Source organism: Crocuta crocuta, unplaced genomic scaffold, assembly GCF_008692635.1.
Source record: "Crocuta crocuta isolate KB4526 unplaced genomic scaffold, BGI_CrCroc_1.0 scaffold70, whole genome shotgun sequence".
Lineage (NCBI taxonomy): Eukaryota > Metazoa > Chordata > Mammalia > Carnivora > Hyaenidae > Crocuta > Crocuta crocuta.
Genome location: NW_027528417.1, coordinates 17,734,896 through 17,760,692, shown reverse-complemented (window position 1 = coordinate 17,760,692; position 25,797 = coordinate 17,734,896). Strand labels below are relative to the sequence as shown.

Sequence of the window (25,797 nt, the reverse complement as noted above, 5' to 3'; positions counted from 1 at the left end):
CCCCACATTGGGGGTAGAGTTTACATAAGAATATTAATAATAGGTGGAGAATATCTGGTGTTTGAAAGATGAGAGCTGCCCAGAAGTAGGAAATTAGAAGGCATGGTGCATACACAGATTGAAGTATTTGTTCTATAGGGATGGTGTGAAGGGGATGCAGATAAACTGGGACGAGCTTAAAATGGACTCTGAATACTTTGAAACTAATTTTGGAAACATTCTCTGGGCAGCCAGGAGGCAGAGTAGGTTTTAAAGTAAGAAAATGACAGCTATCCAAATACAAAATTTTATATCCAGTTTGTATCTGTCACAGCTATACACAAAACACAGAAATTGTCATAGAAAACAAACATGGAAAAGAACTGTCTTAGAATGTTAATACTGTTGTCTCTGTGGTTGTTCTTTGCATGACTTTTTCTCTCTTTTTAATGTTTTATTTATTTATTTTGAGAGAGAGACAGACCAGTGTGGGGACTTGATCTCACAAACTGTGAGATCATGTCCTGAGCTGAAATCCAAAGTTGGATGCCCAACCAGCTGAGCTACACAGGCGCCCCTACTTTCTCTCTTTTTTTAATTAAAAAAAAATTTTTTTTTTACTTATTCTCTTGTCTTATTAATTTTGCTTTGCCAAAAAATTTCTGTTACTTCATGATTGTGGGGCAAAAATAAATCGTCACTGTCACATTATTGTTTCATTGTGAAATCTGCCACACCCACTGCCTCCTGCTTCCAGCTCTCTGTTTACTGAAGAATTAGATGTCCTAAGAACTTCCTCCTGTGAGGAAAGGTGAATGCTGAAGAGGGCAGGACTTTCAGGAAGCATCTGATCTTCAGCTTGGCCTTATCTTCCAACTTATTTTAGGATTGCTAAAGATTCACTCCAGTCAATCCAATCCCCAGCAGGCTGTCCTGACGATCCCCAGCCAGCTCAAGCCACTCAGTGTAAATACATCTGGAGGTGTACAGACTATTCTGATGCCTGTGAATAAAGGTAAGCCCTTCACCCATGGGTTGCGGTTACCACCAGGACGTTGAGGGGGACAGCGAAGCGGTCTTCCCTTTAGCCATCAGAGTTGTCCTTGGCCCTTTGAACTCTGGAGCACCCTATACCACAGGTGACCCATCGGCTTCAATATAACTCCCCCTTTCTGGAGTTGAGTAGCAGGGAAACATTTTAGGTGTTTAGGAGAGTTCCAAGCTAATTGGACTTTTATTTTCTTAGTGACAAGCCCCCATTTCCACAGTGGAAAATAATAAAAGCTCAGCTACCCGGGTACTAATAGTAAACAGCCTACCTACCTTGTCACATCACTGTAATAAGTAAGGACTTTTTTAATGTTGTACTGAAATTGTTCTTGTGCCCTTAGTCTAAAATGGGGCCATCACTTTGGAGTTAGATCATCGTTGTTAGAAAGATTTCTGTATTTCTTACATCCTCTCTCTTTTTTCCCTGTTAGTGGTTCAGTCATTTTCTGCCAACAAATCACCTACCATTCTGCCTGTAGCTGCCCCAAGCCCCATTGTCCCCAGCTCTGCTCCAGCAGCTGTTACAAAAGGTAGGTAGTTTCTCACAGTATTTTTGCCCAGAAGTTTTGTGCAAGACATTACTATAATCCGGGTCCCTTGAATTTCCAGTATCTGTGAATCAGTCCCTTCAGAATCAGTCCCTACTTACTGAGTATTAATATAGTAGATCTGATATTGAGGGGAAATGCAGAGATGTTTAAAGCATCATTTCTGTCCTCCAAGAACTTACAATCAGGCTGAACTGAGTTGTAGATAGCAGGCAGCGATTGATAATTGCAGGATAGGTGTGCTGGAAATGTGAATGTGAAGGGTTTCCATCTAGGATGTCTGGTCAGGGTTGGTGGGGTGTGGAGTGGGTATGGAGGGGTAGGACTTTGTGCAGGGCATGGATTGTACCCCAGACTTAAGAAGAGTGAAGCATGTTAAGCTGTGGAGAGGGGAGGGGGCATACCAGATTGAGGGAGCAGTAGACTGAAATGGGGGACTCACCTAGGGTGTATAGTTGTGGTAAAGGAGCTTTAGGTGGGGCCAAACTTTGGCAGGTTGGCAAGGGGGACATTTCTGAGTAGATTGTAGTAGATATACTGAGTAGATTGAGATCATGCAGTGGGTTGAAGCAGCACATTTTGATATCTGTAACATCTGTAATAATGATAGCTACCATGGGTTAAGAGCCTGAAGGGCACCAGGCACCATGCTGGCTACTTTATATATGTCACTAATTGTCACAGTACTTTAGGATAGCTATTATGCCCATTTTGCAGATGAGGAGAGTGAAGTTTGGAGATACTAAGTATCTGCTTCCCACATCTTGAAAGTTCAAAAGCAGTGCAGTCAGAATTTGATGTAGATCTGCTTTTCAGACATGCCAGATCTTTCACGGTAGTCTTAAGGAAAGATAGATTTGTATCTTAGAGCATGACCAACTAAAACAGGGATTTGCTGATTACAGTTCCCTGCCTGGTTTTTAAATAAAAGTAATTGGCACCCAGCCATTCCCATTTATTTGCATATTATCTGTGGATGCTCTGCCACCTCAGAGTTAATCAGTTCCAGCCAAGGCCATATGACCCACAGAGCCTATAAAATACTTCCTAATTGGTCCTTTATAGGAAAAGTGTGCCAACCTGTAATCAAAAGATACTGATAAAAGAATTGGATTAGTCTGGACCACTATTTTTCTATAGTAGTTATATTTCATAGGCCTTCCTTATGCAGATTCTGATTCAGTCCATTTTTTTTAGGTTTATTAATTTATTTTGAAAGAGAACGCAAGTGGAGGAGGGGCAGAGAGAGAGAGGGGGAGAGAGAATCCCAAGCAGGCTCCATGTTGCCTGTGCAGAGCACAACACGGGGCTCACACTCACGAAACTATGAGATCATGACCTGAGCTGAAACCAAGAGTTCAACTGACTGAGCCACCCAGGTGCCCCTGACTCAGTTAATTTTGGACTGGGGTCAGAGCATCTCTGTTTTTGTTTTAATTGTAAAATTTTGTATATTGGAATGCAAAGATACTTAGCATACCATTTGGTCAGTTTTGTTATAAGCCCACGTAATTCATTTTCCGTTCAAGATACAGAAATTTTCATCACCCTGTGCTCCTTCCAGTTAGTTTCCAGCCCCTGTAGGCCCACTGTTCTGATTTTCCTTAGAATAGATTAGTTGTGTCTATTTTTTTTAACTTTATATGAGTGGAGGCACATGCATTCTTCTACATGTGGTTTTATTTATTCACCATATTTTTCAGATTCATATATATTGTTACCTGAATAGTATTCCACACTGTAGGAATACATCATAATTTGTTTATCCTTTCTCCTATTGGTGGACGTTAGGGTTGTTAACTCTTTAAGAGTCTATTTTCATTTTTTTAGTAGAATAGCTGTGTCAACATAAAAATGCTAATAGTATAATTCTGTAGTTGTTTGAGGGCCAGATTCATGTGCATGTACTTGTACCTGTAGAACTGGAACTTTTTCTGAGGCTTTCCTTCTGTTTTTTTTTTGAAGTCTTAAAATCACTAGAGAGTGGGGCAATATGTATTGCGAACAGTGAAATTAAATTAGCAAGGTCATTCAATATAAGTCAATACATAAAAATTGAATTTTTATATAGAAATTAAGTGCTAACAACCTACTAAACAATTCTAAGAGAAATTTAAAAATCTAAATAAGTGGAAGGAGGATATACCATTATAAACATAATAAATTATAAATACGATTGACCCTTAAACAACACAGGTTTGAACAATGCAGGTCCACTTATACACAGATTTTTTTCAGTACAGTGTTGTAAATGTATTTTCTTTTCCTTATGATTTTAATAGTTTTTTCTCTAGCTTACATTATAAGAACACAGTATATAATACATACAACATGCAAATATGTATTAATCAATGATGTTATTGGTAAGGCTTCCAGTCAATAGTAGGCTGTTAATGATTAAGTTTTTGGGAAGTCAAAAGTTACACATGGGTTTTTGACTGTATGGGGGCTTGGCTCTCCAGTCCCCCAAGTTGTTCAAAGCTCAACTAATTTCTTACAAATATGATAAATTATGTTAACTTATGAAAACCTGATGTGTTATCCTTTCTCCCCCCCACCCCCAAATGACTTAACAGAGTCAATGTAGTCCCACTCAAAATGCCTAGAGATGTGTGTGTGTGTGTGTGTGTGTGTGTGTGTGTGTGTGTGTGTGTGTAGGAATGGACAAGCTAAATCTAAAATGTATGTGGAATTGCAAAAGCCTAGAAAATACATATATATATATATATCAGATATATATACACACTTTAAAGCTACAGTATTGAGATAGTGTTGTATTGGTTCAAAAATAGAATAATGGAATAGATAAGAGAACCCAAAAATAGACTTCCAGGTATATGGTCACCTGATTATGACATTCAGTAGGGAAAGGATGTTCATTACCATACATAATGCTAGGTAAATTAGACATAGCCATTTGGGAAAACAATGAACCTTACGCGATAAACAAAAATTAATTTGAGTTGGATATAGACCTAAATGTGAAAGGTAAAACAGTAAAGCATGTAAAAGAAAAGAGAATATCTTCATGACTTTGGATAAAGGTGCTTTGTAAACAGAACATGTAGGAAAACTACCCATAAAAGAGAAGATCCATAACACTGGGAACCTCACTTCATTACAGGGACAAAATTAAGAGTAAAAGTCAAGCCACATACTCAGGATAGTGGTGATTGATACATCTAAGAAAGGAGTCATAACTAGAATATACATATGCAGACCATCTAAAAGTCAATATGAAAAATACGGACACTAATTTTTCTTTAAAGAACAGTGAACAGACACTGCACAGAAGAGGATATCCAGGTATCATAAAGTTATGAAAAGTTCAATGTCATTAGTCATCAAGAAAATGCAAATTAAAGCCATAGTGAGATGCTGTTATATCACCAAAATTTAAAACACTGGCCAGTCAAGTTTTGGCAAGGTTGTGACACAGCTGGAACTCATATGCCCTGTTGGTGGGACTAGAAATTGATAAAATCATTTTGGAAAGCGGTTTGACATTCTCTAATAAATCTGCCAAACTGTAGATTAGATTCTAATAAACCTTACATTTATTAGATTAGGTTTCTAATTAAATTGGATTTCTAATAAGTCTTATTAAATTCTAATTAATAAATCTACATCTGCCCTATGTTCCAGCAAATACACTTCTAGGAAATGTACACTTATGTCCATCCACCAAAAGACATTCAGGAATGTCCGGTTGCATTGTTGTTTTTAATAGCTAAAAAGATGCTGATGCAAAGGATTATGTGCAGTCTGATTCCAGTTATGTGGAATTCAAAGTGGACAAAAGGTGGTTATGTTTGGCAGGGAGGAACTACCAAAAGCATGGTTGAGGACTAGAAATACTCTATTATCTTGATTGGAGTGGTGTACATGGGTGTAGACATGTAATTGAACCATACCCTTAATATTTGTACATCTTATGCAAGCTGTGCATCAATAAAGAGAGAGATGTATCAAGATGTATTTGTTGATCTCATTTGTAGATTCTTATTATATAGGAAGGTACTGAAGGGTGTTGAGTACAGAAATGACATTAAAAAGGTCACTTAGGAAAATTTTCTGGTCCCGATGTGCAAAGTGAGTTGAAAGGGAGGATTGAAGGCAAGGGAGCTGATGGAAAAGCAGAAAGTGTGTGGTCATGGTGTTTTGATCAAAAAGCCTGCAGAAATACAGGAGACACATGCACCTGAGACCTTGCTATCTTCCGTCAGTAGATTTAGTAAGATTAAAGCCTAATGTGACTGGCTTCGCTATTTCCAAGGACAGCAGATCTGAGTTTTGCTTTCGCCTTGTGTCTCAGAACACTAAGGTAATGCTGAAAGTTGATCAACTTAGCTGGAGAGATGATATCCAAAAGCATATTAGAACAGGCCAGCATTGTATTTTAATGTGACAGTTCGTGTGTGTGTGTGTGTGTGTGTGTGTGTGTGTGTGTGTGTGTCAGAGAGAGAGAGAGTGAGTGTGATGGGGGGATCTCCCATAGCAGTGTGGTTGGCCCTTTAAGAAATACATAAAAAGCCATTTTATTGCCTTGTCATGAGCCTGGAGTTGCTCCCCCTGAGACCCAGGGTAACAGTTCTTCCCTTGTCTGCTGATCCTGTGATGATGGGCGCCATCTCAGCCCCCTGGCTGTGTCCCTGCAGCAGCTGGTGTGGCAGTTTTCCTCCCTGAGTTTCAGTGGAAGAGCTTTTGTTTCTGCCTGCACGTGTCCTTCCGTCATTGAAGACTCACAGCTCTCTTTTTGTTGCTCTTCCCTTGTAGTAAAGACTGAACCAGAAACGCCTGGGCCAGGCTGCCTCTCTCAGGAGGGTCAGACACCAGTGAAAACAGAAGAAAGTTCTGAACTGGGAAACTATGTCATTAAGTAATTATTTCTGTCCTTTCTAAGGGAGTTGGGATTTTGGTGTTTTTATGATACTTTTTAAAACCCGTATCTGTGACAGCTGAGTATGTGTAGAGTTGTGTGTGTATAGAAGTAAGCCCCTTGATGGGTGGGGACCTTATGTCCATGTGTAGTGAACAAGTGCTACCACTTGATGCATAGCTCAGGAGTCCTCAGTTACTACACTGATGTCACCTAGGGGTGGATTTGTTGCCTCAGAAACCTCAGGTGGTACAGATCTCCCTCCAGTGGAGCTTGACAGTGTGTACTTTCTTTGCTGAATCCTTGGGTATGAAGTTTCTGTGGTGTCATTACTCAGACGTGTATACATTTTATGTCTGAGTATCTACACACCTGCCTAACTTAAACAGCTGCCTTTTCACAGGCCATACATATAGAAATTTTCTGCTCTAATGGCATTGAATTGCAAAAGGTATGTGATTATTTAATTTTAAAATATAGACATATTTGCATAATTTGCCATTCCTGGGGTCTCATCTGGTTTATGTTTAGAAGGCTATCCATGAAAGGAGAGACCTGCCCAGCACAATTGGTTATGTTTTAATTCTCTTGGAAAGAGAATATATACATAAATTCGTGTGTGTGTGTATGTGTGTATGTGTATGTGTGTGGCTAGAAACCGCAGTGTGTTTACTACCTTAATCTTTTTTTTTATTCTCAGGATAGACCATTTAGAGACTATCCAGCAACTCTTAACAGCAGTAGTAAAGAAGATTCCCTTAATCACTGCAAAAAGTAAGATAATTGTACTGAATATATGGATGCATTTTTAAAGCTGTGAACTACTTGGGATATTGAGTCAACCTAAATCATTTCGTAGTGTAAATTAATACTGATGTGGTACTTATCTTGGGAGATTTTAGTTACAACTGTAGCTCATTTGCAGGATTTTAGAATTCATAATGTCTTGGTCAACTAACTGGTTGGCCTTTTACTGTTTCCACTGTGATCTGTGGAAGGAATTTTTTACACTTACTGTTGTATGTAAATCTGTTGTGTATATAATTAAAACTGCATTAGTTTTTAATGTTTATTAAGGCAGATTAGCCTTTGCCTACAATGTGCCAGACTCTGTGCAGGCTCAGTACCTTTACTGTCTCTTGTGGGATAGGTGGTATTATCTCCATTTTACAGATGAGAAAACTGAGAATAAACAAGGCTGAGTAACTTAACTCAGAGATCACTAGCAATAGGTAGTGAGGGAGGATGCTAACCTAGGTCTGTTTGACTCTAAAGCCATTAATCTTTTATCCCTCACTATCCCTCAATTTGTACAAATGCACAATCATCAAGACCCCCAACAGTGAAGTCTGTTCTATCACTACCCATTGTTAGCAAGACTGAAAAACTTACCTCTCAGTTCTTTGCACAGAATCACCTGCCTTTAGGGGGCAGATAGCCTGTTGATACTCAGGCATATGCTCTCGGGCAAGATAACTGATAACTGCGAACATTTAAACTTCTTTTTTTGTTTGTTTATTTTTTTTTTTTTTGAGAGCAAGAGGGAGGAAGGGTGGAAGGGGCAGAGAGTGGGATAGTCCCAAGCAGGCTCCATACTGTCAGCACAGAGCCCAGTGTGGGGCTTGGACTCATGAACTGTGAGATCATGACCTGAGCTGAAATCAATAGCTGGACGTTCAGCTGACTGAGCCACCCAGGCACCCTGCAAACATTTATAGGGAAAGGATGAAATATTATATTACATTCATGGGAATATGAAAATGAGAGGCCAAGTACAGCCTGCCCTGCTTATTTTTTTCTAACAGCAAAGAAATTACTTCTTTTTTTCTTGGTTGAAGTCTGGGGGTCATTCTCAGGTAGTTCAAAGGAAACTTTCAGGGACATTTTCCTAGCCCGGCAGAAAAAATTTAGAAATCTGTTTTTTATTTATTTTTACTTAAAAAAATTTTTTTATTTTAGTGTTTATTTTTAAGAGACAAAGACTGCACGAGCAGGGGAGGGGCAGAGAGAGAGAGGGAGACACAGAATCTGAAGCAGGTGTTAGGCTCTCGGCTGTCAGAGCAGAGCCTCACGAGGAGCTCAGACCCACGGGCTGTGAGATCATGACCTGAGCCAACGTCGGACGCTTAACCGACTGAGCCACCCAGGTGTCCCCAAAATCCAGTTTTTAAAAACTTAGATACAAATACAGCATATTAGAGCTGGACAGCAGGTCAGAAACTATCTGTACCAGTGGTCTCATTTTACAGATCAGAGAACTGAAGCCCGAGAGGTGCTATAGGATGCCTGGCACCACTTAGTGAGTTCACGGCAAGGCCGGGGCTAGACCTCAGACCTCCTCTTCCTGGTGCAGTGCCGTCTCCACTGGTTGTAATAGGCAGTCTCCTGCCGTGAAGCTTGCTCTGCCACAGAAGCCGATTTCCCAGAGAGGGGTGTTGTTTTGAATACACACCAATAATAAGAGGTCTTCTCTTTTAAGAAGCAAGTGAATTTGCCCAGTAAGGAACGTATATCCAATAAATAGGTCTAAAGAAATGTTGGAACATACCTTTTGCAGATAAGGTGTGATTTAAATCATAGCAACTTTATTCATAAAGTTTGGTGGATATGTGCATTCTAGGTGAAGATGCCAGCTGTTTTTCTGCAAAGTCTGTGGAGCAGTATTATGGCTGGAACATTGGAAAAAGGAGGGCTGCTGAGGTAATCCTGTGTCTGCCTATTGGCTGTGTGAGCTGCCACTGAGAGCCTGGGAAGAAAAGAACCAGAACACATGTGCATTCTGGCTGCTTCCATAAACCTTGTCTTGTGGAACAGTGACAAAATTTGCAGCATATTTTGTTAAATATTTAGTGGTAGAATTTTTTCTTTCATTAAAAATCTCATTCTTTAAACACTTGGAGCTAGCCTTTAAAAGGTCTACTTTTTTATTCTGCACTGGTAAAAATTTCTGAAAATCTTATATGAATTTCAGTATATTAAAATGAAAGCAGATATTTGTTGAGTACATCCAGTGTGGTAGCTCCTCTGCCAGATGGTGGAGTTTATAAGAGAAAGTGCACATGTGAAGGCATGCTCAGGAAGCTGCGAAAAAGTCGGTGTGATGGGTTTGGGGAAGGCTGAGGGGAAGTATGAGACCGTAGGTTGAGACCAGATGAAAAATCTAGGCCAAACCTTGGAGTTTCAGTATTACTTCATAAACATCTGGTAGATGTTCTTTTCCTTCCTTAAAAAAAATTTTTTTGGGGGCACCTGGGTGGCTTAGTCGGTTAAGTGTCCGACTTTCACTTAGGTCATGATCTCGCGGTCCGTGGGTTCGAGCCCCGCATCGGGCTCTGTGCTGACTGCCAGCTCAGAGCCTGGAGCCTGTTTCAGTCTGTGACTCCCTCTCTCTCTGACCCTCCCCTGCTCACGCTGTCTCTCTCTCTCCTAAAAATAAATAAAAATATTAAAAAAATAAATGAATAAAAATTAAAAAAAATTTTTTTTAACATTTACTAATTTTTGAGAGAGAGACAGAGCGTGAGCAGGGGACAGGCAGAGAGAGGGAGACAGAATCACAAGCAGGCTCCAGGCTCTGACCTGTCAGCACAGAGCCCGACACAGAGGGTTGGAAACCACAGCCCTAAGATCATAACCTGAGCTGAAGTCAGACGCTTAACCAGCTAGCCACCCAGGCGGCCCTCCTTTACTTCCTTTTAAAACTTTTTAAAAACACAATCAGATTAAAAAACAACAACAAAAAGCAATTCTGAGAAGTTAAGTTAGCATGGCAATTTACAGTTGGGTGATTTACTTGAATACATTTGCTAACTTGAAATTGATGGTTCAAAAAAATTTTTTTAAGTGGCAAAGAGCAATGACAATGCGAAAAGTCTTACAAGAAATACTGGAGAAGAATCCGAGATTTCACCACCTGACTCCCCTTAAAACAAAGCACATTGCTCACTGGTGTCGCTGCCACGGCTACACCCCACCTGATCCCGAGACCCTGAGGAGTGACGGGGACTCTATTGAGGATGTGCTGACCCAGATCGACAGCGAGCCAGGTACACCTTCAGTGGGGCTTATTGGGCATCGTCAGTAGCCCGAGAGGTGTTTCCATGGAACACGCTCTCACCTCTTCAGCCTCCATGGTTCTTGGACCAGTTCAACCCCAGAGAACTTGAAGAGCTGCCTTGAAGAACAGGAGCGTTTGCTCACCTATAGCTGAGTGTCCCCAACATTGTGCCCCAGCCAGGAATGTTCCAGCTTGTGACATATAGGCAGTTAGCACCATTTCTTCTTTGAAGACGTTGCTAACCCACCCCCTTTCATCCAGATAGAACTGACTTCTCCTTCCTTTGTGACCTTAACAACCCCTCATAGACGAGTCTACCCAATCTCTTTGAAGGTGGAGATGCCTCGTTCTCTGGTACTTTATCTCCAGGCCTCGCCAGGAAGTGCAGCACCCAGCATCGGAGGCTCAGTTGGAAACAATTAATAATGTTGCAAATGGGATGAATTGTCTGTTGGTTGTGCTGTATAGGGTGGGAGCAGGGCATAAAAGATATTTTGAGTTTCACCTTCATAAGAAGGGCTGTTTCCCCCTCCCAGCCCTACTTGTATAGAAAAGCACAAGTTCCACCACCCGTCTGAGGGAGCCGGGGGCCCAGGGACAGTGTGGGGGCCCTTTGAGACGCGGCACAAGTTCCGTGTTTTCCATGAGGCTTTCCGGAGAGCCCTCGTGCAAGACGACCTTCCTCTGAAATCCAGCAGCACTTAGTGTCAAACCTTCATAGTTTGTCAGAAAGAAAGATCTCAGCTCTTTGGAGGACAGAAACCTTATTGATTACCTCCGTACTCATTGGTAGCAGAGTACTTTACATAGACCAGGCTTTCTGCTAATATGACTGATTAATTTGTAAGTACCCAGTCAGTGAAGCAGAAGAAGCCAGGACCTGGTGCCCTGCCACCACCCTGCTGGGCACCCCTAAGCCCATCTTGTGCCTGGTCTGGACCTCACTTCCTTATGAAGTGAAAGGTGTGCCCTGGAAGGTTCCCAGGTCCTCTTCTGGCTCTCAAGTTGTAATACTCTTTGTTAGACTCCGTAAATCAACTTATTAAAGACTAAAATGTTAACAGTACTTAACCTCTGAGCAGTGAGAGGTGCTCACGTGGGGTGATTTTTATTTTCTTCACTGTGCACTTTTAAATTTTCCAGATTTAAGATATGAAAACCAGTATGGTCATTAGTATTTGGGGGTTGAGGGGATGGCCTAGTTTTTGGTGGCTTAAGTCAGAAGTATGTGTTTATTTTGTCTTCAGTTGCAGTCACATCACATTTACATTAACACAAGATGCCAGTGTCCGTGCTTATCTGTCTCATGAATTACTAGTTTTCAGTTACAGATCCATAGAATTCTAGAACCTGAAGGGAGGCCAGCTCCCCCGCTATTTCTCCCTTCCTAAGACTCATTTCTTCTCATGTAGAGTGCCCGTCATCATTCTCCTCTGCGGACAACCTCTGCCGGAAACTGGAGGACCTGCAGCAGTTCCAGAAAAGAGAGCCAGAGAATGAAGAGGAAGTCGATATCCTCAACCTCCCAGAGCCATTAAAGATCAACATCAAAAAAGAACAGGAAGAGAAACAGGAAGAAATGAAGTTCTACCTGCCACCAACACTGGGTTCTGAATTTATTGGTGACATCACACAGAAGGTAGGGGCTGTGGCCTCAGGTGTTTCTAGGTGACACACCAGGTGCTTCATGCTCAAACCCTCAGACTCAGAAACCGACACCAGGCTTTCGTGATAAAGTAAATGTATGAGTTACTTTTGCCTGACAGACTTGGAGTATGCTCTCTGGGCGTTTCCTTTGCCACATCTGGGCAGGAGAACTGCGTGTGGAAAGGTTGCTTGCTGGCCATGGAGCTGAAACAGAGACATTTAGGTGTAGACAGTTTTTTACTTTCATCTTTGTTCTCATTTGCCTCAGTAGAGGCACCTCTCCCTCCTGAGGCACACCGTAATATTGCGTGGGTCACCTTGCCCTGACATGTTATAGCTCCCACGTGCCCTGCCCATGGTGTGGGTGTGGCGGACACACTACCCTGTGGTGCCGGAGAGTTCTGTCTCCATCTCTGTGGAGCTCAGCAGCTCCTCAGCATCTGCCACCTGCACTTGGGACCTAAAGTGGAAGACAGTGTTTGTTTTCATTTACAGGAGAAAATGCAAAATGCGGCAAGACACAGTTTCCAAGTATGTGTTCATCACCTTGTGCAGATAAGGCCTGAAGTGTGATTCCAGGCTTTTCTATGTTTTGATCCCACTATTAGAACTCATGGCAAATTCTGACCATGATCTTCATGAAGGAGATTTGGGGGTAAAGGCAGGATTACAATAGCTCCTTTAACAAAGAGAAATAGGATAGCATATTCTCCCAGTTGTCCCATTTTGTGTTACTTCCCATGAAAGGGTTATCCTTTCAACTGGACATCCCTCTGGGCAGCCAAGAGGTGTGCTTGCTTAGAGAGAGGTTGTTGTTAGTGTAGAAGAAGGAACAAATGCTTTCTTCTGCTCTTCCAGATTGGCATCACCCTGCAGCCCGTGGCCCTTCACAAGAACGTGTATGCGTCTGTGGTAGAGGACATGATTTTGAAGGTGGGTGCCTCCAGCACTGCGGTGCCAGTCAGGCAGGGTCGTCTGGGTCCCAGGCTGTTTTCAGTGAGGGACAAAGGCAGAAATGGAACAGAGATGATACGTTTTAAGATTTTTCATCTTATTCAGGCTTAACATTTTCTCTCTTTTCCTACTTCTGATTTTTAAATGAACTAAATCATGGGTCTTCTGAGTGTTAGAGCGTCTACAAGAGTTTTTGTGCTGGTGTCATGCTCATGATACTTCGTGCCTTTTGAAGCTCCGGAGGTGAGAGTGCTCTCAAAGCAGAGCCTTGGGTTTTCTCCACATGTCACAGCAACAGAGAAATAATCACAGTTGTGCCATCCCTGGGCAAGGGGATGACAAAATCGCTTCCTTACCTGGCCTGAAGCTGCTCCCTTCCTGCGACCCCTCTCGCAGCAGACATGACTCACCTGTTTTCCTTAAAAATAATGTCTGATTAATGAATGTTACCCCCATTCCCCATTCATAATTTCTCAAAATCATGGCCTCTATTTTTGTAATCTAATATTCGGTCTATTATTTGAACCTTCAGTTTTTTCTTAAGGACTTTTGGTCCTGAGATACAGTTGTTTCCAAAGTTTTGTGTATGGGACGGGGCCAGATGTGTCCCTTCTTAACAGCAGGTGGGTGTCCATTTTTGAACTGCCTCTTCTGTCATAGGCCACAGAGCAGCTGGTGAACGACATCCTGAGACAGGCTTTGGCCGTTGGATACCAGACAGCATCTCACAACAGGTACTTCTACCTCTTTAGTCAGTGGTACCAGTTAACAGATCTTTGCTGACAGTTCAGTTGCCCATTCAGAGGTTTTATACTTAGTGAAATCAATCCAGTTAGAGATGGAGGTGTCCGTGCTTGGGACATTCTCAGAGCCAGAAGGCTCATGGGTCTGTTTCTCATTTTGAGAGACTCCCTTGTTGTGAAAGCTCAGTGTTGCCCCAAGATCTGTATCTTCCCAATCACTACTTCAGACACACTGTTCCAGCACTACAGGGTTGAACTAATACCAGCTCTTTGCAATTAAAGATAACAATATCGTCCATTATGTGTTAGATGTTGGGGTCAGACATTGCATATATTACCTGATTTGTTTTCCACTGGAGAACTGTAACTCCATTTTTAGAAGTCAGGAAGCGGGGCTTTGAAAGTGAGTATTCCCTGCCTCTCCTGGCACGTACATTATAGAATCTACATTCACCTCAGACCTCATTGGTTCTGCAGCCCACAGGCTCACCTTTGCTGCTTCCCCCATTCTCACTGATTAGGACACTGAGTTTTGCCATTTTCTTAGGCTCTGAAGAATGGCAGACAGGCCTTTCTTTGTTCCACACCTTGGCATTCCTTTCAAAGGAAACAAGTATTTTATACCAGTATGTATGCTTAAAGCCTGTCATAAATTTGTAAGATTGTATCAGAGTGAGGACATGAAGAGGCCTAGATCAGAGGACTGTTAGGTCAGACTTCACAGGAGTATAATACATTGGGCAGGGTAGAAGGTGTCTTTAAAAAGAAGAAACGGGAAAGAGGAGTTCTAGGAAAGCTCCTTTTCCGACATCAGATCCAAGAGTGGGCTGAGTGCCTTCTGTGGCCCCTTCTCACGGCCACGGTCCTGGCTGTGCAGATGCGGGTAGCCTGGGTGCTTTTGATGAGAACATTTAACATTACACTCACCCTGGCAGGACTCTGTCTCCCATCTTTCCGGAAGATGGAAACATGGGCCCACAGTACTGTGATCCTTTGACGTAGGTCTTAGTCTGCTAAGATTGAATTATATAAACATCATTCTGTTTTGCTGTCCACTTTACTTCCTTCCCAGTCCTCAGAGTCTTTTTTACCCCATTCAACCAAGTTCTTGAAACCCATCTCATGCCTGTGACTGGGAAGTCAGATTTGAGCCCTAAAGAGGGCTGGCTGTGAAGAGGGCAAGCCAGTCTTGACCATAATGAAAGAAATTAATGAGGAAGGAGAGCAAGCAAAAGAATGCACTTGGCCTCTCCGCACCCCACGCGGCCCTGAACCTGGTGTCAGCACTGTCCTCTTCCAGTGGGGCCTGTGTACAGGGCGGTCTGCTTGATAAATGGATTGATTCAATTATTAAATGCTTGAGAAAATTGCACCTAATATCCTTTGTTTTTTTTGACAGGATTCCCAAAGAAATTACAGTGAGTAACATCCACCAGGCCATTTGCAACATTCCTTTTCTGGACTTTCTTACAAATAAACACATGGGGATATTGAATGAAGATCAGTGAATGAACGAAGATGCCCCTGGAAAAGCAGGATGTGAAGAAATAGCCGAAGCTTTGAACTGTAATGTCTCTTCTCCTTGGGGAAGGAGGTTATTTTCTGTGTGCCTCAGACCATTATGGCCACCAAACCATTGTCTCCACCTAATTCACTGTAACACCAGAGGGTTCAGTCCCAGATAAATCCCTTCAGGACAGAAGGTTGTTTCCTGATTCTAGAATGGAGCTGTGAGTGGATGTGTGCTCCTTCAGCTGGCATTTGCTCACTCTCTGTAAAGAAGAGTCTGAGAGCTGGGCCAGGCCATGTGCAGTGGGTCCTCCTCTCCTCCGGTCATCAGGGGGCACCTTGGGCTTGAGCCTAGGCAGAGAAGACTGTCAATCTAGAAGTTTTCACCCATTCTGAGGTTACAGGCACCTCCAGCAGTTACCTGGGAACCTCTGGAGATGGATTGGGCTTCGGCACTTGGTGGCCATGGCCTGGAGGACCCTGTCAGCTATAGGAATCCTTAATGCCTGTGGAAAACCAGAAGGCCAGGGAGCCTGCATGCCGCACAGAAGTCTTTGTTCATGGAACACAGGAACATTACTACAGCCAGGGTCAGAGCATGGTCCAGGGATAGACAGATTCCCAGCATAGGTCAGGGAGACGTTTGGTATAGTCAGGAAGCTCTTAAATATGTTAGGAATCGAGAACACCCACAAATCCCAGGAACTTGGCAGACTTGTACCAGCTTTGCATACATGCGGGGCAGAGAGCTGGTCCCACCCCGTTTGTGGTATGTAGGAGCCACTGTGCCATGCTGAGTGGCCAGTGGGCAGCCTCTGGGGTAGGTCTGCTGGGATTGTACATCCTGACAGTGGATTCAGTGTCCTGTTCTTTCCCATTCAGTTTTTTCGAAAAAGAAAAGCGTTTCAAGGAAACACTGAGTGCCTTAAGGAGAAATGACTGGCAAAGCCGAGAGGCAGGAACGTCAGTACTCAGACGCGGTGAGAATGGATTGTATCCATACATTGAGCCCTCTCAGTAGAGAGGGGAACAGAAGGAAGGTTAGCAGTGCCCTGCGTGATGTCCAGTCCCATTAAAAATACCCTGCCCTACTAATCTTCCTAACATAGTCTGTGTCGAAGGAAAGGGAAGAATTTATTCTCAAACTTATCCAACCAATGTAATTCACATTTTCATGAGTTCATTAGGTGTTTGAGTCAGGAACGGAAGGCAGGGTGGTGACTTGAAAAATCTGCACTTCTTTATTCAGCATCTGATGATTGCAGATGCAGAGGGAAATCTATTCGGTAAGATTTGGGCAGGCCCGGGCTTAGTATAAACAATAGACTAGTCCATAAAGGCTCAGATACTCTGTGCATGAACTACTACAGGCGAGGTTAGTGGGCAAGTGCATAGATTTATTCAGCAGAGGACGGTGACAGCTACAGGATGGAGGTTTTGATCCAAGTGGCAACAAGTTCACTTAGTACATGTATGAAAGCCTAAGGTAATTCTTTTTCAAATGAAATATTAAATGATTTAACAGTTCCATATGTGTTAATGTTTCAAATGTATTTGTATCATAATGTGTAACATAATTGTGTAACAAAAGTCTACAATAAATCTTTTAGTATTTGGGATAGGTTCTTCGAAGTTTGAAGCACTGCTCTTTGGTAGGAGTCTTATATTAGGAAGAACTGTAATGGGGAAGAGGTATAGGTATTTGTGTGTTTACATTAATTCTTCCACTTCTTCGCAACAAGAATTTGCAGCTCTGTAAGATAAAGGATTATAGTTACATAAAAATCTGAAAAAAAATGTAGAAGCTGCATGTTGGCCGTGGAAGTAATTACTTCTGACAGCTTTGAGGCAAAGGAAAACTACCTAATTGAGCTTGGAGCCTCCTCAAAGCCAAGGCAAAGAGGGAAAACAGCTCCTGTCCTCTAACAAAGAAGCACACTTGGATTTTCCGGAAAGATAGGATTGGTCCGTGCTGAGGTCTGGAAGAAGTTCCTCCTGCGACACAGTCCTGCCGTGACCATCTGCTATCAGAATGGCTAAAAAAATTACCAAAGATGCGGAAATATTTCAGGACTGACCACTTTTTTACATCCACCCTTAGTAAAAACTGAGGGCTTCGAAAGCTTTGGTTCTTCAAAGGCAAGAAGTTCTGCAGGGAGAAGAACAAGATGGAGTCCAGGTACGTAGCTTTCTTGGGACCAGACTTCACTTACTATCAACTTCTAGGGAAGTGTCTGGAGGAAGAAGAGGGGCAGTGCTGAGTCTCCTGTCCTCTGGGTCTCAGCCACAGTTTTGACCAGAGCCACAGGACAGATATTCATGTCACAGGCAGGACCTCAGTTGGGGACCCCATCTTACTGAAGCCTGTGTGCACAGGGCTGGCAGAGTTGACCTCACTCAAAGGGCAGGTTCCCCTCTCTGCCCCAGGGTGGGCTGCAGGTTCCAGGTTTTCTCAAAAGCTGCTTCTTGGAGTTTGGCTTAAGATCCTGGTGTTAGTACTGGTATGAGAGTATTCCCATTTGTGATGGGTTTTTCTGAAGCACCACGGAGCAGAGGCCGGACCTTGGTCTCAATTCAAGTGAGGACTGTTGGGGGGCCTCCCTCTGGCTGGGCCTCACAGTTCATCCTCGAGGCTGATCAAGGTGGCTGCTGACAGTGCTAACATTGGTTATGAAATCATTGATTTTGAACTTTCTTTTGGCTGAAATTAGCTAGCAGATTGAACTTTTTATTTTTAAAAACATCGTTTTTACAGAATTACAAAAATGCTTATTAGGTAGAAACTTTAGCAAATATAGTAAGGTGTAAAAAAATTTGTTACCCATAATTCCCCTTCCCAAAGATAACCTTAGTATTCCAATATATTTTCTATCTTTGTCTATTTTTGTACATATGAGTATGACAGAGACTACGGTCTCAGGTGCTCTGGAAGGCCATTCCAGTCACATGATGGTAGGCTTTACTGAGACCTAGCGTAGGTGAAGTTCCTTCTTCAGCACCCCAATCTCCTAATAACTATGTTGAGGAAGATGATCGAGTTGGGGGGTTTTGTGAAAAGCTTTCTGTTTCAGTGCATTCCAGAAAGGTGCCTTGGGCATGCACTCTGCCTTCTGGAGGCCAGCGAGGTGGTGGGTGGCAGGTGCTTCGGCTGCTGCTGCAGTGCTAGGAAGGGCAGGCAGGCCCCTGTTACACCGCTGAGGTACCGCCCCCGGGGCCGGTGGGGAGGGCGGGGTGTCCCATGAAGTACCGCATCCGACACCAGTGTGGATGGCTGTCCACAGGGAGAGTCCCTAGGATTTGCAGTCCTCTAGGGAGCCACCAGCAACAGCCATGACACCCTAAAGTCCATATCACCACGATGAGGAAAAAGACCTATGAGAAGGTGCTCCATGTTTATAATTAAAACAGTGCATTTTCACGTTTTAGTAAAATCTGATTGTATGGTTAGTCTGTTCATTCCCCACAGAATGCAGAGCAGCAGGCAGTCTCTTCCCTTAGAAACATGCAAACCAATGAAGTCTGAAATAATGGAACTCTTTGTGTAAGCATATGGTTTTGCTTCTGCCTTTAAAATGATTCAGAGCATTTCCTTTGCAGGACTGAGGGGAAGGCTGTGCCAGCCAGAGCTAGCCCCTCCAAGGGACCAGGCCCCCTCCAGCTGTCAGGGCTGTGAAACCTGAGTGCCACCGGCTCGCCAGACAGAGCCCCTCGGGGCTGGAGAGGGATAAAGATCCCAAGGGACACCCTTGAGTTTCCTTTACCATAACCTATCCTTAGTTGTGCCCCCCTAATCTCTAAAAAGGGACAAATTCCTTCAAAGGTTTGACCACCAGCTGTGCAAACCGGCCACGCTGGCTCCCTGTGGCCACAGGGGCTGGGACTTAGCAGACAGAGAAAGGAGGCAGCTGCCTCCTCACAGCTCCCTGTGACTGTGAGTGAGAGCACAGAGTGGGTGGTTAGGGGCGGGTGTAGAGGACGCTTAAAAGTCTTTCAGGGAGGGAAGCTAATGCCACTTCTTCCCCCAGAAAGCTCCCAATCATAAGGGAAAAAACTGGAGTAAGTAATAAAATATGGAGCTCCGAAACCTCAAGGTAAATGTCATTCATTCAGTAGTTTAAGCACTCAGCACAAGAAACCTTTCGTTAAAATACAGGGGCCTCTTGGCCCTAAATTCTTTGAAATTGAAACCATGTGATAACTGTTCCTTTTGGAAATGTCATCCTGGTTACTCGGCATCATCGTGAGTCACATGCAAGTGATTACCTAAGATTTCTTCTACAACCTGAATGAGTGGGGCCATTTGTAGGAATATCCAGGGACAGTACCTTGGGTGACCATAGGTTACAAAGTTACCATGCAGCCTGAGAAAACATCGTGGACCTTACTGGTTTCTTTCAAGCACCCGTTATGTCCATATTCCTCAGCCCTCATGGACCACAGCAGAATTGATCCTTAAGTTCTTCAGATTTAAAAACTGAAGAGTAGCCAAAAGAGGCCATTAAAAGATTCGAAGCCTTCTATACTCCTCTTGAGGAATGAGAGGAGGTTTGAGGCCCAGAGCCCAGCTGTATGGGGCCGTGTCCATCTGGGCCTCTGCTTTGCACGAGGCCTGCAGCCGGGGTGGCAGTGGGGGAGAGCGGTGCCCAAAGCAAGACGGGCCCTTCCCCTGGGACAGCAGGGGACCAGTCCCAAGATCTCACCGCAGTCCCCATCTCGGCAGCAGTGGGTTCTGGCTCCACCGTGGCCCTCTCTTTGGCAGGCAGTCACACATTGAGGATCCGGGGAGCTGAAGCCTGAAAGATGGCTGAAGGGTTAGGGGTGAACTTCTTCCTCCCCTCAGGGGCCTGAAAAATGAAATGTGGTCCCATATTAGTTAGTGTGCCTTTCCCTCAACGTTCCTCTTCCCCCAGCTCCAGGAAGAAAATCCACTCCTTCCATCCTCCAAAGGTTGAGACTGCTGACCTAAAGGTCCAAGGGGGAAACATCTGCCGGGGGACTTTCCATTCTGCTCTCTGAGGCCTGAATCACCTCCCTTCCATCTTGTCTTTCACACAAATGCTAGGGACTTGGAAGGCCCACCGCCAGTGGTAAGGGGTAAGATGGATTTAGGAGGGGAAGGGACACCCAAGCCAGCACTAGGGTGACGCCCACCTGGCTAGCAACAAAGTACCATCTTGGTTCTCTGTTGAGTGATGACTGGGTGCTCAGACAGTGCTATCCGTAGCCATAGTGACATTTTGCACCATCAAAATCTGACTCAATCCCTCGCCTGGGAAAAAGGCCTCTGTTCCCACACCCTGTGCAGCCTGGAGCCTAGCTCCTTGCCCCACAGCTCCAGTTTCAGAAAGGCTGACCTGGAAGCTGACCCCAGGGCTGCCGTCCCATCCGGAGCTGTGGCTTGTGAGGACTGTGGCAGGTTTTGCTTTTGTGGATCTCGACGGCTTCACTCCAGTCCAGGCCTGGAATTCCTGTCTGTGAACAGAGAACAGAGGCCCCCCCGCCCCTGCACAGGTCAGTCATCCCTCCTGACTCTTCAGGGGCCACTGCCATTGCCCTGTGCTTCCTGGAATGCCCCAGGCCAACCTCCACTGCTAAAATCCTGCTTTGGATCCCGATGCGAGCACCAGGTATGTGCCGGGCAACAGAAACCACGTCCCAGCTCTTCCTTATGTGCTCCCTGTTTGGTCTCCAGGCCACGTTAAGGGGCCCTAGACACCCAGAACCCTGGACAGTCACCAGCAGCCCACTGGTGGCCCTTACGTCCGCAGGACGTGCCGGCCTACGTGGCGCCCAGCACAGCAAAAGTCTTCCATACCTGGTTACAACGAAGGAAAAATAGGATTCAGTATCATGTTTACATTTTAATTATTTGTCTTAAGAACTCCTACAAAAGCAGGACATACTGTAGTGGTGACTCAAAAAACTACAAGCTGGTATGGCTTTTGCATGGCACCATGCACATGGGCACGTCTGCCTGGATGCAGGAGGGAAGGTGGTGGGGAGGCCGGGGGCCGGCTCCCAGGAGAAGAGTGACCAGGTGGGCAGACTCGCTCCCTGTTCCCGGAGTTACAGTTTTTGACAAAGATTTAATTCCTCAGTTCCTCTGCACACACACACAAAAGCCCTATTTCCTTCAATTCTATCAACTCCCCTGCTAGACAGCCCAGGAAGGCAGAGGCCTCCTGTGTCCATAGAAGCACCTGGCCCAGGCGGTGTTCGGTAGAAGAGAGTCCAGCTGCTGGCCAGGAGCAGCACCCACATGTGAGCTGGGTCCATTTCTTGTCTCATCCCACAGCCCTGGCTGGGTTTCAGGCCCAGAGGTCAACAAAGCTGCCTGTTCTTGGCAGCACCACAGCTGGGCACCACTGGGCAGGCCGCTCGTGTAGGGAACAGCTGTGCCTGTCCGTGGTCAGCACTCGGGGGTGCCAGGAGGCGAGCGGGGCCAGGGCCCGATCACATCACTTTTGCTTCTGAAGCTGCAAGGTTCCAAAGACCAGCTGCCCGAGCCATCTGTTTCTCCTGGGGAAGCGGGTCCTCCCCTGGGCGGGCCCTTCTGTCCCCAAACTGAGCTGAGCATTGGGCCTGGCAGCCTAAGCCTGCCACCCGAGGGTGGCTGCAGGAGTCCCAGCACAGAAAGTGACCAGAGCCAGGAGTGAGAGTGATGCCCATGGCTGCTCCTGGAGCAGGACTGGTGCAGGAGACCAGTGAGAAATGACTGGGGGATGGAGAAGGGACCTCAGAGACAGGGTGACTGCCTGGGAGAGAAAGAGGGCAGAAATAGCTCTGGCAAAGAATAGAAACACAGCCGCATACGCTGTGCGCCTCCCCGGACCAGGCTCCACTCCCATCCAGCGTGGTTGGGCCTCAGTTGGACCCTGGGGGAGACAGTCCCACTGAGGGTCAGGGGCCATCTTTGGCAACACCAAGAGCCCTGGGTGCTTCCACCCAACAGGGCTTGAAACCCATTCATTGCTCTGAGCCTCAGTTTCCTCATGAAAAAGGCTACTGATCCACGTGTATGAGGTTATGATGAGCCTTTGTGCTGGGCACTTCGGTGGTTAGCCCTTTGACTCGCCCAGGCAGGAAAGAGGAAGATGACGGACTAAAGAGGTCGTGTAGAGTGGGTAGAGCTAGAACCTGGGGCAGAGGTGGCAACAGCACACTAGAGAATTCCAGAGGGGAGGCTCTGGGAGCTGCCCAGGAGAGACCCAGGCTGGCTGTGAGAGCAAGATCCTCTGCACCCGTCTGGCCAAGCAAGTGAGGGAAGTCAGCTTTCACAGGAGGGGCAGGGGTTGGCGAGTGGCCACAAATACTCTGGTATCTTTGGATTCCCTGGATCTTAATAGTCTCACTGAATTTCTGCAAACCATTCACTCAGATAACACCTGTCTTACGAGGAAGAGTCAGGATGGAGCTGCACCCACCAAGCCCTAGAGTTGGGAGGTGAGGGGTGCCAGAGGTCAGCTGGCATGGTGTTGGGGGAGCCAAGTTCAGCGGTGGTCCTGGGTCTTGGCCAGAGTTGGGATATGGGGGCCGAGGGAGCCAGGCCCTGGCTATTTCTGTTTTACAAACAAGGAAAAGGTCAGAGAGACCAAGTGACCCACCAAGTTTATACCCCAGGGAAACAAGAACTCCAGTGAGTCCCAATCCCTGGCAGTACCTTTCTACCACTGCAGGACTCCTCAAGAAACTAAGGGAGATTATCTCCCCAAGGGAGATGGTCTATGGGAGGGCCTGAACCTGGGGCCTGGTATGGGCCAAGCAGAGAATAACAACTTCTACCTTTAGTATTACTGGAGCTGGGAGGGCCCAGCAAGACGTTCAAAGTCACCATCCACTCAAGACAAGAGAGGGGCCGCTTCTCAAAGCCCAGTCTTTGCCTGAACATTCCCAATGAGGAGGACCTCAGCACCCCTGGGGGCAGCTCCCGCCATCCTCCTTCCGTGTGAATTATTAGAAAGCTCTTCCTTTCCCTGAGTTGAAGCTAGCTCCCCACAGGCTCTGCCCCTGGTCCTGTTCCAGGCCTGGAACATCAGCCATTCGAAGGGGCTGCACCCCCCGACCCTCTGGCCTTCCAGACCTCTCATCCTTCAGGCCCCTCCAGCCGCGCCCGGCACATAGCAGTCAGAACCATCCACAGCCCGGCTAGGGCCCAGCTCCGTGTTCGCTCGTTCCCCTGACCCTCCCCTGTGCATTTTTTAGTAGCTTGGCTAGAGCACACACCAGTGAACACGACCTATCTGGCAACTACCATTCCCCATTAAGTTCCTGAAAAACTGCATGCCCAGGAAGGAACCTCTGGGGAGATGGAATGTTCTACACATCTTGAAAATTACTGTATGGAAATTCTGCCTTAATACCTTTGATTTTAAGAATAATAAAACCAGGGTGCCCGGGTGGCTCCATTGGTTAAGTGCCTGACTCTTGTTATCAGCTCAGGTCATGATATCAGTTGGTGGGTTCAACCCCTGCGTCAGGCTCTATGCTGACAACATGGTGCCTGCTTGGGATTCTCTCCCTCCCTTTCTGTCTGCCCCTCCACCACTCATTCCCTCTCAAACAATAACAAACCGAGGGAAAAAGTTAATACCTTTTTGCCCCTTTAATTCCACAGGTAGGAGTCTATACTAAAGAAACTGATAAAAAGACAGCTGGGATGCTTATCACAGAAGTTAATTTTTCTCTAAAAAACTTTTTTTGAAAGGTAATACGTCTACATGTTTAAAAATAAACAGTTCTTCAGAGAGTGAAAAGTCACTCAGTGCCCTTCCACCCGGCAGCATCCCTTCCTTCTCCCTCTTCTGTCTCTCCCCAGAGGTTCCTGTTTTCTCACACATCCATCCAGAGATAACCTATGCTTCTTTGAGCAGATAAGTATATATCAGTACCCTTTTTAAACACACAAATAGGCACACTGGTGTGTGTGTGCACGTGTGTGTGTTGACATATACCCACACAAGATCTTCCACTTCAAGTACATTCTAGGCCTCCCAGTAGTAGCCCATCCTCTGGGCTTAATTAACGAGCCCCTACATCAGTAGGACAGTGGGATTGTTTCCATCTTCTACCCTACAATGTTACAACGTACCTTACATTCCTTAGCTCCCACCCCACCTTCAAGGATACTTGGATGGAAAATGCCTGGAAATTAAGTACTGGATCAAAGAAAGTGTTTTTAATGGTCCCAAATTAGAAACATTGTAACTATTCAATGATCTGAGAGCAGATTGATAACTGGACATATATATCAATACGTGGATAAATGTACAGTATTTTACCCTGGGGATATATACATCTGTTAAATTCATGCTGTAAAAGAACATCTAGTAACATGCAGACACCCAAAACAGATGGAAAAATGTGTACAGTAAGAATCTAACCACAGAGGAATTACAAATGGATATACACTCAAATGTTAAGGATTAGAACTACCAGTTTGGGTGGGAGTAAGGGAATAATAATTTGTTGTATTTTCTATAATTTCCAGTTTTTCTATGGTGAGTTTACATTATTTTTATAATACGAGAAAGAAAAAAGACCTCTGTTGACCAGAGGCAGAGCTAAGGTGGGGGCAGGGTGGACCCACAGATCTGTCCTCGGAGAAAGCTAAGTCAGTGGCTCTGGGTCACTCAATGAGATCCCTGGAGAGACACCTACTGGAAGTCCCGTGTGGTCCTCACCAGTACGACCACAGTGCACTGGCCGAGGGAGCTCGGGCTGTTGGCCCGCACGCACCCTGCCTATAGTTAAGCCGCTTGGTGAAGTTAAAGCAGATTTTAACTCAGTCGAAGGCACGGCTTTCTGACACGGCTGCCCGAGAGGAGAGCGGGCTTTGAGCAAGGTAGTGAGCTCCCTGTCAGCAGAGGTGCTCGCTCATTCACTCAGGCTGCTCAGGGAGCAGCGAAGGCAACGCCTCCGGTGCTCTGGGACCAAAAGGGATGACCTCCGAGGCCGCCGCACCTCTCGCACCTCCCGGAGCGGTGGGTGATGGGGCTCCAGGTGCCTCCTCCCTCCCACCCAGCCTGGTCCCCCTGGCTCTCGGCCTGCTTCCTGCCGCGGCCGGCCCCGACTCCATGCGCCCCCCTGCCTGCAGCCCCATACCTGTACGACGTGGTCACCGCTGCAGCCGCGTCCGCGTCGCCGATGGGGAGCACGTAGATGCNCGGGCCCCGCGCCCCTGCGGTGCATCTCGGGGCCCCGCGGGTGTCCACACACCGAAGTCCCGCTGGTACTGAGTGAGTGGCACGTCCCGGCCAGGGTCCCGGGCGCCTGCAGAAGACGGGCCCCTGCGCGAGGCACCGCCGCCCGGGCCCGGCTCGTCGCTCTCGAGGTCCGAGTAGTTGTGCAGGGTCAGCGGCACCGCCACGTCGGAGCGGTCCAGCTGGTTCCAGCGCCGCGCCAGGCAGCAGAGGCGGCTGATGCAGGGCTCCG

The 25,797-nt window shown here is 45.7% G+C and overlaps 2 protein-coding genes across 3 annotated transcripts in view; one reads left to right on the top strand and one right to left on the bottom strand.

Annotated features, from left to right (window-relative positions):
• The window catches only part of YEATS2 (YEATS domain containing 2), a 113,605-nt gene extending 96,620 nt beyond the window's left edge, over positions 1 to 16,985 (top strand). For both annotated transcript variants that reach the window (XM_077754481.1, XM_077754480.1), the window contains exons 23-32: positions 866 to 994; positions 1,461 to 1,559; positions 6,354 to 6,456; positions 7,157 to 7,230; positions 9,077 to 9,156; positions 10,301 to 10,502; positions 11,926 to 12,152; positions 13,019 to 13,093; positions 13,775 to 13,848; positions 15,257 to 16,985. In XM_077754481.1, the coding sequence (XP_077610607.1) occupies positions 866 to 994; positions 1,461 to 1,559; positions 6,354 to 6,456; positions 7,157 to 7,230; positions 9,077 to 9,156; positions 10,301 to 10,502; positions 11,926 to 12,152; positions 13,019 to 13,093; positions 13,775 to 13,848; positions 15,257 to 15,365 (1,172 nt within the window). In that variant the 3' untranslated portion in view covers positions 15,366 to 16,985. The remainder of the gene's footprint in view (positions 1 to 865; positions 995 to 1,460; positions 1,560 to 6,353; positions 6,457 to 7,156; positions 7,231 to 9,076; positions 9,157 to 10,300; positions 10,503 to 11,925; positions 12,153 to 13,018; positions 13,094 to 13,774; positions 13,849 to 15,256) is intronic.
• The window catches only part of MAP6D1 (MAP6 domain containing 1), a 14,889-nt gene continuing 5,834 nt past the window's right edge, over positions 16,743 to 25,797 (bottom strand). Inside the window, 4 exon segments of the mRNA XM_077754580.1 lie at positions 16,743 to 20,210; positions 20,721 to 20,838; positions 25,468 to 25,528; positions 25,531 to 25,792. Coding sequence (XP_077610706.1) covers positions 20,130 to 20,210; positions 20,721 to 20,838; positions 25,468 to 25,528; positions 25,531 to 25,792 — 522 coding nt within the window. The 3' untranslated portion in view covers positions 16,743 to 20,129.